Source organism: Hyperoodon ampullatus (assembly GCF_949752795.1).
Source record: "Hyperoodon ampullatus genome assembly, chromosome: 14".
NCBI classification, from domain to species: Eukaryota; Metazoa; Chordata; class Mammalia; order Artiodactyla; family Ziphiidae; genus Hyperoodon; species Hyperoodon ampullatus.
Genome location: NC_136927.1, coordinates 25,775,683 through 25,788,174, shown reverse-complemented (window position 1 = coordinate 25,788,174; position 12,492 = coordinate 25,775,683). Strand labels below are relative to the sequence as shown.

Here is a 12,492-nt window from a genome sequence, read left to right as displayed (position 1 = left end):
CCTTTGTTCTTAAAGCTGCCCACAAAGGTCAGGTTACAATGTTCATGTAAACCTCCAACAGGACGAATGTTATCCTCTGTTCTGCAACTTTTTATCTCTATATGAATGGAAACGTGTTATACCTTTAAATGTTAGAGGCTTGAGAATGGGCTATCCTGTATATTTCAGGCCATAGGCAACATTCTTAACTTGTAGCAAAAGCAACAGAATACAAAAGTTAAAGAAACAGATCTAATGTGGAGTCAGATTTGTTCTCCCTCTTACACTTACAACAACTTGGCAAAGGAGTGAAAAACATCTAAGTAGGGAGAAGAATAAAGGTCAGAACTTGCCATAGACTGCCTGCCACCTGCAACTCCTAGTTGACTGAGAACAGAGGACTTCCAGGGGCAGGGAAGTTGGTGGCAGACTTTGGCTTGTTTGCTGATGATTTTTGGCACCTGGATATAAAGCAGTTTTCAACGTGAAAACTTCCCGCCGCCCCAGCGCCCGCCCCTTCTAAAATAACACGGTAAATTACAGTAAGAGATCTCGGGATATCCAAAAAAGTATAAGCAATTCAGAGTTAAAAGCGGCCACCAGAAGTCCTGAGTCATGTGGGGTGGGCCCACGTGACCGGAGGCCCGAGTCCAACATGGCGGCCTCCATTGGTCGTTGCCTTCTCTTCTTCATTTCACTGCGCGGCTTCCTCGGTGAAGCGTCCGGCGACCTCGGCTCGGGGTGAGTACAGCTGCCGGGGGCAAGCCTCGTTGGGGGGTCCCCCAGACCCCCGCACAGCACTCCGAGCTCAGGTCTGCCCCATCCCAGCAGGGCCTCCCGCGACGATGACTTGCTGCTGCCTTACTCCCGCGCGCGGGCGCGCTCTGCCCGGGACTGCACAAGGGTGCGCGCCGGCAGCCGCGAGCACGAGAGGTGGCCGCCGTCCCTCTCAAACCCCGGCGCACGCGGCCCCGCCGTACGCATCTTCGTCTCGCACTTCGCAGACCGCGCGGTGCCCGGCCACCTGACGCGGGCCGCCGAGCCCCTGCGCACCTTCTCGGTGCTGGAGCCCGGCGGGCCCGGCGGCTGCGCTTCAAGGCGCCGCGCCACCGTGGAGGAGACGGCGCGGGCGGCCGGCTGCAGCGTCGCCCAGAATGGCGGCTTCTTCCGCATGGACACGGGCGAGTGCCTGGGGAACGTTGTGAGCGACGGGCGGCGGGTGAGCAGCGCCGGGGGGCTGCAGAACGCCCAGTTCGGGATCCGCCGCGACGGGACCCTGGTCACCGGGTGAGGAGGCAGGGAGTCCCGTGACTGTCTAGGCCCTAGATTCTAGAGCAGAGGTCCTGAGAGTTGAGGTGTAGCCGTGCCGCCGTGTTCAAGTCCCCTAACCAAACTGAGCCTCCGTTTTCTCATCTTCAGGATGGGGAAAGTAATGCCTTCCTTGTAGAGTTTATTCGTTTTCCAGTATCGTGTAGCGCTTGCTTTGTGTCGGTCAATGTGCTGCGTACTGGGGATATAGCTGTGAACAAGCACAGTCTTTGCCTTCAAAAAAGGACACTACCCCCCCCCCACCATTACTAGGAAAAATAAACAAAACCCAGGGAGATAATTAAGTTAATTCAAATTGTGTATGTGCAGTGAAGCAATAAACAGGTTGAACAGATTGTAAATAGAGTGTTGAGTTTCGGGAAGGTGATCAGGAAAGACTGAGGAGGTGACCTTTGAGTTGAGACATGAAAATTAATCACAAGTCAGCCAGAGTCAGAACTGGAGGAAGAGCATTGCAGTCAGAAGGAACAGCAAGCACTAAGGCTCAGAGGTGCAGAGGGGCGTGGTGTGTGTGAGCGACTGAAGGAAGGAGCAAAGTATCAGAGGAGGACAGGACCAACTTTGGTCATTTATTTATTTATTTTTACTTTCGTCATTTAAAAGCTTGCTCTGACCCTGCTGGATACTAGGCTGGTTGGGCCGTAGTAGAAGCAAGGAGACCAATTAAGAGGCTGTTGCAGGCATCAGATGGTAGTTTGGCTGGGGTGACGGCCTGAGAGATTGAGGGCCATAGGTGGACTTGTGATCTGTTGAGGATGGTTGTTTCTGTTAAATGAAGTGTAGATTGGGATGCGTAGACTGTTTGCAAAGATTGCTTCCAGGACCAGGCAGGTTCCTGGGCATGAGGAGGAATCAAGTAGCCAGGCGGCGGGGTGGGCGGGGGTAGTGGGAGGGGAGGGCACTCCCTGCAGCTGCCACTGCTGTTGACTGAATCTCATGCCTTCCCTGTGTCCAGGTACCTGTCTGAAGAGGAGGTGCTGGACACTGAGAATCCGTTTGTGCAGCTGCTGAGCGGGGTCGTGTGGCTGATTCGCAACGGAAGCATCTACATTAACGAGAGTCAGGCGGCTGAGTGCGATGAGACACAGGAAACAGGTGGGGGAGGGGCAATGAGTATGATGAGATGTGGGTGATGAGTGGGGGTGTTGGCAACAAGCCTCTTGAAAACCAGGACCGGTGGAGTGGCGGGGGACGTCTTTCAACAAGTACTATTCTAGGTATTGGGGATCAGTGGGGATTAAAGCAGATAAGATCCCTGCATTGTGGAATATATAAGAAAGGAAATAGATATTAAGTATACTGAAAAGAAGTGGTAAATGCTAAGAAAGAAAAAGTTGGAGGAGAGGAGCTATGGACAAGAATAGAGAAGTGTTCCTAAAATGTTTGTGGATCAGCAGCATCACCGAGGAACCTGTTATAAATGCAGAACTTCAGCCCCTACCCCTGTGCCTCAATGCTACAGAATCAGAATCCCTGGGGGTGAGGCCCAAGAGTGTGTTCTAAGGAGCCCCCTGTGTGATTCTGATTGACATTCGATTTTGAGAATCACTGGGACAGGGAAGGTTCCCCATGGCCCTGATATGGAAATGGGCTGTTTTAGACTGTGCAGTCAGGGAAGGCCTCATGGAGGAGGTGACTTAGATCAGAAGGCGCAAGCCATGGGAAGAGCTGGGGAGAAGTGCAGTCCAGCCAGAAGTAGAAAGTGGCTGCAGGGTGTTCAGAGGGGTGGGCCCCCAGGAGATGAGGTAGAAGAAGCAGGCTAAGGAGGTCATGCCAGGCCTTGGTAAGGCATTTGGATTTTGTTCCAAGGACAGTGGAGGCCGTTGGAGCGTTTTCGTCTGGAGTTTGATCTTGATTTAATTGAAGAACAGCCCTTTGGCTACTCTTTGGAGACTGAGTGGGGCGGGACACAGGAAGAGAGATGTTGCATGCGTAGACCTGGAGGTAGAGAGTGATGTCTCTGTGGAGAGTGACTGGCAGGAAGTGGCAGGTAGAGCTTAGTCAGCCTCCCGAAGGGCCAGGTGATCAGCCAGGCTGCCTCTCCTTCAGGTTCCTTCAGCAAATTTGTGAACGTGATGTCAGCCAGGACAGCCGTGGGCCACGACCGGGAGGGGCAGCTGGTGCTCTTCCACGTGGACGGGCAGACAGAGCAGCGGGGGTGAGTGCTGTGAGCCAGGGCCTCTAGGCCTGGGCTGAGTCCTGCTCTGAGGAACTTCAGCCCACCAGCAGCTGCCCTTCTGACCTCCAGCTGTTCCCTGGGGATGTTCACACCCATCTGTTCCCTGTCTTCCCACAGGCAGAGGGTCCCTAGATCTGTCCCACTTCCAAGAACTCATCTTCCACACACTTGCTCTCAGTCTCGCCAGCTTAGGGCCTCATCTCTCCTGAGCTCTGATTGGGGTGAAAGGAAATTATTACAAAGTTAGCTGGGAGTAGACCTCGGTTCCAATCCTAGCTTGGCCATCTGCTGGCTCTGTGGCCATAGACAAGTCATTTGACCTCTCTGAGCTGCTGTTTCCTCCTCTGTAAAGTGAGTGTGCTAGTCTGCTGTTGCTGTGTAACAAATTAGCGCAGGCAGCACTGATTTGTTAGATCAAAGCTCTGTAGGTCAGGAGTCAGTGGGTGGGGGGGCCCAGCTGAGTTCTCTGTTCAGGATGTCCCACAGACAAAATCCAGCTGTTGGCCAGGCAGGGTGCTTATCTGGAGCTTCTGGGGAAGAATCCTCTTCCCAGCTCCTTCAGGTTGTTGGCAGAATATAGTTCCTTGGGGTTGTAGGACTGAGGTCTTTGTGTCATTGCTGGCTGGGGGCCTCTCCACTCATGAGGCTGCCCACATTCCCCCTTATGTATATACTCTCCTCTTGTATATCTTCAAGCTGCAAAAGGTGTGTCAAATCCATCTAATCTCCTTGTATTTCCAATCTCTCTCACTTCCTCTTCTGCCTCAGCCATAGAAAGCTCTCTGCTTTTAAGGGCTCCTGTGATTCCATCGGGGCCACCCAGATAATCCAGGACAGTGTGCCCATTTGCAGACAGCTGTGCCATGTATCATAACATGATCAGGAGAGTGATCTCTTGTTATAGTCATAGCTTCCCGGGATTGGGACAGGACACCTTTGGGGGGGCACTTAGAAATTTGCCTGCCGTAGCGGGTGTGTGATACTGTCCACTGTGGAAAGTAAGATGCATTAACCCAGAAACAGTTGTGGCAAGGTCAGCAGCACTGGTCTTGTGCCACAGCATTAACCTGTGGGAGATGGCGGAGTTCCTGCTGAAACAGAACGTGGTCAATGCCATCAACCTGGACGGAGGGGGCTCTGCCACTTTCGTGCTCAACGGGACCTTGGCCAGTTACCCGTCCGATCACTGGTAAGCATACCAGAGCCCCCTTGTTGAGGTCCAAGGCCAAGCGTGTCCCCGACTGTCTCATTCAACAAATATTGAGTACCTGCTCTGTGCCCGGCTCTGGGGATTCAGCAGAGAGCAGGAGGAGCCAAGATCCCTGCTTCTCGCTGCTTACAGGAAGTATATGTAGCATACCAGCACTGCCCAGGCCAATGGAAGGGGGTGATTGGTCAGGAGAGACCTGAGGATAGTGAAGCATGAGCTGAGATCTGGAGGATGAGGGGCTAGGTGGGCATGGGAGAGCCTTCTGGGCACAGAAGAGCATGTGCAAAGGCCCTGGGGTGGAAGGGATTGTTAGGGATGGGAAGAACCTGTAAAAGGCTGGAGAAGGGACAATGAAGAGAGGCAGGGAAAGGCAGCCCTCAGGGGCTGCAGTGGGGGCGGGGTGTTTGAGGGTTTGCTGGGGTGGCCAGCACTTCAGCCTCTCTTCACACTCCTGTTTCCTCTGCAGCCAGGACAACATGTGGCGCTGTCCTCGCCGCGTGTCCACTGTGGTGTGTGTGCACGAGCCCCGCTGCCAGCCGTCTGACTGCAACGGCCACGGGACTTGCGTGGAGGGGCGCTGCCAGTGCACGGGGCGCTTCTGGCGGGGCACCGCCTGCAGCGAGCTGGACTGTGGCCCCGCCAACTGCAGCCAGCATGGGCTCTGCACGGAGAGTGAGTGGGGCTCTTTGGGAGGCAGCTCCAGCCCAGGCTCCCCGCTCTCACTGCCCCAGCCCTGCGTGGGCCCTCACCTGACCTTCTCGGTCTTGTCTTGGCAGCCGGCTGCCGCTGCGAAGCTGGATGGACAGGGTCCAACTGCAGTGAAGGTAAAAGCCACCAGGCCAGCCTCCTCCCCAGCCCCCTGGGCACACGGGAGAGCTGCCTTTATCCCTGCCTTCTGGTCTGCAAGTCGCTTCCCTCTTGTCTCATGCTTTTGCCTCACATGTAAATCACTGTATTAGTGTCCTGGGGCTGCTGCAACAGATTCCACCAACTCAGGCTTAAAACATTACTTTATTCTCTCACAGTTCTGGAGGCCAGAACTCCATAATCAAGGGGTCAGTAGGGCTGCACTGGCTCTGAAAGGTCTGGGGGAGGGGCCTTCCTGCCTCTTCCAGCTTCTGGGGGCCCCATGCATTCCTGGTCTGGTGGCTGCATCACCCCCGTCTCTGCCTCTGACTTCACAGGCACATCCTTCTCCCCTGTCTGTCCCCAGTCTCCCGCTCTGTCCTCTTACAAGGACCCCAGGCCACTGGACTTCGGTCCACCTTAAGTGCAGGATGTTTTCATTTCAAGATCCTTAACTTAATTGCATCTACAAAGACCCTATTTCCAAATAAGTTCACATTCACAGCTTCTGGGGATTAGAACATATCTTTGGGAGGACACAGCTCAACGCACTTATAACCCTCCATAGCTTAAATCCTTAGTGGCTTTCTTTGGCTCTGAGTGAAAAATTTGAACTCCTCAGCATGACCTGCCAGGCCCCGGGGGCTCCAGCCACGCCCTGCTCTCCAAGCCTCAATGTCAGGTCCTCAGAGGCCTCCCCACCCCACCTCCTCAGTGCTTTGCTGCTGCCACAATCAGTCCCTTCCCTCCAGCGTGTGTCCTCCCTTGTCCTTTGACACCTGCTTTCTGGCTTGCTGGCTGCCTGCCCTCCATGAGATCACAGCCTCAGGGCCTGCCGCGTACCAACTTCTCCAGAACAATCTGTTGGTAGAACATGTGAACCTACAGGGCCACTTGGGGCGAGAGAGTGGCGTTTGCAATCCTGTTGGCCCCAGCCTGGGGTGGGGTTGGGGGGCAGGACCAGATTTTGCAAAGGCCCTGCTTCCCCCATCCCAGCGTGCACCAGCGGCTCCTTCGGGGAGGACTGTGCCAAGAAGTGTCAGTGTCATAATGGAGCCACCTGTGACCCAGTTCGGGGGACCTGCGCCTGTCCCCCTGGCTTCACTGGAGACATCTGTGTGCAGGGTAAGCTGGAAGGGCCCCTGACTCAGCCAGGAGGGAGCCCCGCCCAGGGGATGCTTCTGCATCAGCTCAGCTCAGCACACACCTGGGCCCATCCCAGCAGTGCAGAGAGAGGTCCTGCCACCGAGGCCTCCACCTCTGTCCTCCTGGCTCCTCCCTGCAGAGTGTCCCCTCGGCTGGTACGGGCCAGGCTGCCAGAGCCCTTGCAAGTGTGAGCACCAGTGTCCCTGCGACCCCCAGACCGGCAACTGCAGCCTCGCTGGGTCACGCACCTTGAACAGCATCCTCTCCCAAGGTACGGCCCCTCCCACGCTCCCCCGGGGACAGCAGGGGGCAGACCCCTCCTCTCCCAACCTTCAGCCTCTCTCTGGCATCTTGCAGTGAAGCAGTGTCTCCCGCCACCCGAGGACACCCTGCGGACAGGAGAACTCTCCCGTTTCACCAGGTAGGTGCTTTGCTGGGAGCTGGGGCAGGGGTGGGAGGAATCCCCCCTCCCTCTGCCTTCGAGGCGTGGCCTCTGCTCAGGGTCTGGGCAAGGCTAGGAAGTGGCAGCTGGGCACCAGATGACAATTCTCTGACATAAGCACAGGGAGAGTCCTAGGTGGTGCTCGCAGCCACCTGTGCTGTCCAGGGAGATGCTGAGAAGGACCCTGGCCACCACCCCAGTGGAATCTAGGGGGCAGGGTGTGGGCTTTTTTTCTCAGCTTCCGATGCAAGAAGTATGAAGCCCTGAGCAGTTCACGTCATTTCTCTGACACCTGGGGGTGTTCACCCCTCGTGTTGGGTCTTTATTTTCTAGTGCAGGGGGTCTTCAACTTGACCTCCAGGGGAGTGTATTAAAAGAGAGAGCTGGGCTTCCCTGGTGGCGCAGTGGTTGAGAGTCCGCCTGCCGATGCAGGGGACACGGGTTCGTGCCCCGGTCTGGGAAGATCCCACATGCCGTGGAGCGGCTGGGCCCATGAGCCGTGGCCGCTGAGCCTGCGCGTCCGGAGCCTGTGCTCCGCAACGGGAGAGGCCACAACAGTGAGAGGCCTGCGTACCACAAAAAAAAAAAAGCTGGGTTCAAGAACCAATGCTGTCGGTCTGGGAGCCCCACTTGGAGAACCTCTCTTCTCATGGTTCTCACGTCCCATAACCCCCTGGGTGCCCGGCCCAGCCCCGTCCCCTCAAAGTGGGAAGCAGGTGTAGGTGTGAATGAAAAGCCCCTTGGCCTTGTCCTGGAGGCAGCACCTGGGAGCTCATCACAAACGCAGATCCCAGCTCCCTCCTGGAGGTCCTGATCCTGTGAGTCGGGTGGGGCCTGGAGGAAAATCCTGGAAGTGTGCTGGGAAATGCAGCTGAGCAGGGACAGTGGTTCCCGGGAGCCCTGCACCCCAAGCTCAGCCTCCTCGGGTGTGAGACCACGTGGTCCTGCAGTGAGGGAAGGGGAGCCATGGGGTGCTGAGGGGCACGGCTGCAGGCCCTGCCGCCCGAGCAGTCTGCTTTTGCGTTGGGGGCTTCAGACAAAAGACTCACGTGAAGGAAAAAAGATCATTGAAGGACCCCACCCATCCCCGCCAGCTCCCTGCCTTGGAGGAAGGGGTGCGGGTCCTCCCTGCTCTGTGTGCTTTGAGGACCCTGGAGAAAACCCAGCCTCTGTTGTCAACATCCCGGAAGCACAGAATGCAAACTACTGCCTCCCGGGGCAGATTAGGTCCCCAGCTGTATTATATGTGGCCTGTACCCATTGAAATTTACACTTATTAGCAACATCTGAAACTCAGTAACGTTCACGTAAAAATCTTCTTTTTTCCACGGCTGCTCTTGAAATATCAGGAGATGTGGCCGCACCAGCCTTAGTCCCACATGACAGCTGTCCCCACTGCTCCCGAACATGCGTGGAGTGTGCCCTCCACCCCACCAGGCCCGTTAGTTCCTCGACAGTTCCTGTGCGGTCCCTAGAGGCCCCCGACCCTGTGTCCCTGTTCTGGGTGGAGGAGCCAAGTGAGGGGATGGAGGGAGCCCCTCCAGCACACCCCCAGCCCGAATCGCCCAACAGTGTCCCCGTCCGGGGTTTCTCTCCTGCCCCCAGGACCACCTGGCTGGCCATCACCTTGGCCCTGGTTTTCCTTCTGCTGATCAGCACGGTGGCAAATGTGTCCTTATTCCTCGGGTCAAGGGCAGCGCGGAGCCGGCACCTGGATGGGGCCTACGTCTACCACCCACTGCAGGAGATGAACGGGGAGCTCCTGGCTGCTGAGAAGGAGCAACCGGGTGACACCTGTAACCCCTTCAAGGACTGACGCCTCCAGCTGCCCATCATGACCTGTTCTGGAGGCTCGTGGCCATGAGCTCTGGCTTCTGCAGGGGAAATTCCAAGGCCACTGACCATCTGGGAGGTCTCGACCCACGTGCCAAGCCAGGCCTCTGACAGCACCTGTGCCTCAGCCCCTCACCTGGCCGCCTGCCGTGGCACGTGCAACCCTAGCAATACAGCGCGCCCTGGAGAGACTCTGCCTCCTTCCCTGCCTGCCTGTGCCTGCCGCTCACGAGGCCTGTCCCCCAAGGGCCTGCCCCGCTGCTGCCAAAGAGCCTCCGGCCTCCTGGGGCAGGGGCCGCTGCCAGTGGAATTCATGATGACCGAACCGTGGCCAAGTGGCAGGGTCCAGCCAGCCCCCTCGGATGGGGTGAAGAGACTATGGACATATCAAGGGACCCCATTTTACAGACCTCATCACTGAACTTGCCAACTAGAATTCTATTTCCTGTTATGGGAAGCTCCTTAAAGGGAAGAGGGGTGAAATCATGTTTACAGGCTATTTTGTCCTGCCGCCAAAAGGGTTTTTCTACCACTTGAATAAATTGATATAATAAAAGGACCCCTGGAGCGGCATCTGCGGAATCGTGGAATTGAGGAACCCCTAGATTTTGACAGGTGGAGCTGCTTAACCTGAGTCAGGGGCATGTCCAGCTCCCTTATCTATTTTGTTTAATCCAGGGGTTCTCACTTTAAAGTGTACTCAAATCACCTGGAAGAGCTCGCTAAAAATGCAGATTCTGGCCTGGGCTGGAGCCTCAGAGTCTGCAGGTCTCACTGAGCTCCCAGGTGAAGGCTGCAGGTGTCTGGACCACACTTTGAAAGAGAAAAGTTTAGTCCGCACCATGTTTTAGTAGAATTTAAATTAGTTACCAACGCTTAGAAGTCAAGAGGTTAACTCCAGTTTTCTGGTTTCTCTCTTTTTCTTTTTTATAAATTTATTTATTTTTGGCAGCATTGGGTCTTCGTTGCTGCACACGGGCTTTCTCTTGTTGTGGCAACCGGGGGCTGTGCTTTGTTGTGGTGCGCAGGCTTCTCACTGCAGTGGCTTCTCTTGTTGCGGAGCACGGGCTCTAGGCATGTGGGCTTCAGTAGCTGTGGCTCGCGGGCCCTAGAGCGCAGGCTCAGTAGTTATGGCGCACGGGCTTATTTGCTCCGCGGCATGTGGGACCTGCCCAGACCAGGGCTCAAACCCGTGTCCCCTGCATTGGCAGGCGGATTCTTAACCCCTGCACCACAAAGGAAGTCCTCTGGTTTCTCTTTAAAAGAAAGAGCTCGAAGCCCCGGCTGATGCCCTCCTGCCGCAGCAAGGAGGCAATGACTTGTCCGAGCTGAGAATGGCTGGTGCCGTCTGGATCTGTCCTCTCCAGCTCATAACAGCCCCAGCAGCTGGCTTCCCTCGCCTGTGACCTGCATCCCTGCAAGTATGAGTTTGTAACTTGTGGCCTCGAAGTGTCTTTAGGAAGTGCCTGGCGACACCCTGCCCATGAATATATATCACACTGTGTGCTTAGCAGCTTTTGGGGGAGGGGAGGTGCTGCTGTTTCCAGCAGGTCCTCAAATAGATCCAGGCATGTGATGGACTGAATGTTTGCATCCCCCCAAGGTTTGTATGTTGAAGCCCTAACTCCCAATGTGATGGTATTTGGAGGTGGGGCCTTTGGTTTAATTAAATTAGGCTTAGATGCGGTCATGAGGGTGGTGCCCTTATAAGAAGAGGAGGAGACAGGAGAGCACCGTCTCCGCGAGCACACAAAAGGACAAGGCTGTGAGAACACACGGTGAGAGGATGGCTGTCTACAAGCCAGGAAGCGGGCTCTCACCAAGAATGGAATCTGCCAACACCTTGATCTTGGACTGTAACTGTAGCGGTTACCTAGTGCTGTGCAGAAAACGAGCCCAAAACTGGTGGCTTTAAACAACCAGTCATTGCTTCTCATGAAAAATAATTGTTTCTTCTGCTTCTAAGGTCAGCTGGGTGATTCTGTTGATCTGGGCTAGGATCAGTGAGTCCAGCTGGGCTCACTTATGTGCCTGCCATCAGCTAATGGGCCAGCTGGGGCCTGGTCTGGGGTGGCCACAGCTGAACACATAGCTCTGGTCCGCGTGGTGTCATCCTCCAGGAGGCTGGCTCAGGCTTGGGATGAATGTGGAGATGGGGATCCAGGGAGAGATGTGAAGCCTCTTGAAGCTTCACCCCTTGATGAAAAGCTGCAAAGGAACAGGAATGCAGGAGGCTGACTGAACCCATCACTGCAGCTGAGCTACTGTAACACGGGTCTAGTTTCACTTTAGAAAGGAAGTATTCAGTTCAGAGAAGTGAAATGTCACAGGCCAGCTCCCAGCCTCCAAGTTCCTGCAGGGATGCATCTGTGGGTCTGTATGTCTTTGTCTCCCCTGGAGACAGGGCGTGGAGAGCTGCCGTGCCAGCCTGCGACATTCCCTACAGGGAACAGGATGTTTGGTCCTACAGTAGGTGCCACAGGCCAGGGTCTGTCGGTGTCCTGGGGCACATCTCATCAAGCACCTATTGGACCCATCAGCCCACAGCCCACAATACCCACCACCAAGCCACCAAAAGTTCTCCCTTCTCACTCAGCCCCCGTCCTGAGTTTGTGACCAGGTTGGAGGAAGGAGGGGAATGGTTTTCACAGCATGTCCAGGAACTTGACTGCCACTTGTCCAAAGATCCAGGAGAATGCTGCAGGTTTTTATTCCTCCTTACAGAAATACAAACAACCAAGTTGACGTGTTCCTCCAGGGACCTTGTGTTTCATCTCCACCTGGAAGTTTAGTTTTGTATTTTGGTTTTATTTACTTTTTTTTTTTTTTTTTTTTTGCGGTACACGGGCCTCTCACTGTTGTGGCCTCTCCCGTTGCGGAGCACAGGCTCCGGACGCGCAGGCTCAGCGGCCATGGCTCACGGGCCCAGCTGCTCCGCGGCATGTGGGATCCTCCGGGACCGGGGCACGAACCCGTGTCCCCTGCATCGGCAGGCAGACTCTCAACCACTGCGCCACCAGGGAAGCCCTCTACTGTTTTAAGCTACAACTTTGTGGTAATTTGGTATGGCAGCCCTAGGAAACTAATACACTATATTTGTGCTTTATATGTTAAAAACATGATTTTTTTGTGCCACCCTCTTCCCTCCAAGAACCAGTCTGCAACCCCTTGAGGGTGATGTCACCCCTGTTGAACATGCTCTTGAGTCTTTTAAACAACAGCTGAGTAATTCTTGAACAAACCCAGGGAAACCTTCAGGGTTCTAGGAGGTAGACAACAGAGGTATATCCAAATCTAAAACGTTTAATGCTTCTGGTTGGAGCAAACGATCAGGTGAACAAGAAACATCGTGTTTTCCTGGCTGAAACCGACTGTGTGATCAGTTCATTTTACAGGGGGAGAAATTCCAGACGCAGGGTAGGAAAAAAAGTCTCAACCCGTGGGGAGAACATTCTGTAGCTTGTTGAGGGAAACACCACTTGGAATGATGCTCTTACAGATGAGTGGATGTGCCCAGAGAACACAAGC

General features: G+C 55.1%; 1 protein-coding gene across 1 annotated transcript; it reads left to right on the top strand.

Moving 5' to 3' along the window:
- Window positions 1–634: 634 nt before the first annotated feature.
- On the top strand, window positions 635–9,472 carry NAGPA (N-acetylglucosamine-1-phosphodiester alpha-N-acetylglucosaminidase; the record flags this gene model as incomplete). The annotated part of the gene is made up of 10 exons (XM_079720123.1): window positions 635–720; window positions 811–1,266; window positions 2,264–2,403; window positions 3,358–3,466; window positions 4,548–4,676; window positions 5,164–5,369; window positions 5,474–5,521; window positions 6,829–6,960; window positions 7,047–7,110; window positions 8,737–9,472. 10 exons carry the CDS (start codon window positions 635–637, stop codon window positions 8,945–8,947), a joined length of 1,581 nt encoding a protein of 526 aa, XP_079576249.1. The 3' UTR covers window positions 8,948–9,472.
- Window positions 9,473–12,492: the final 3,020 nt, after the last annotated feature.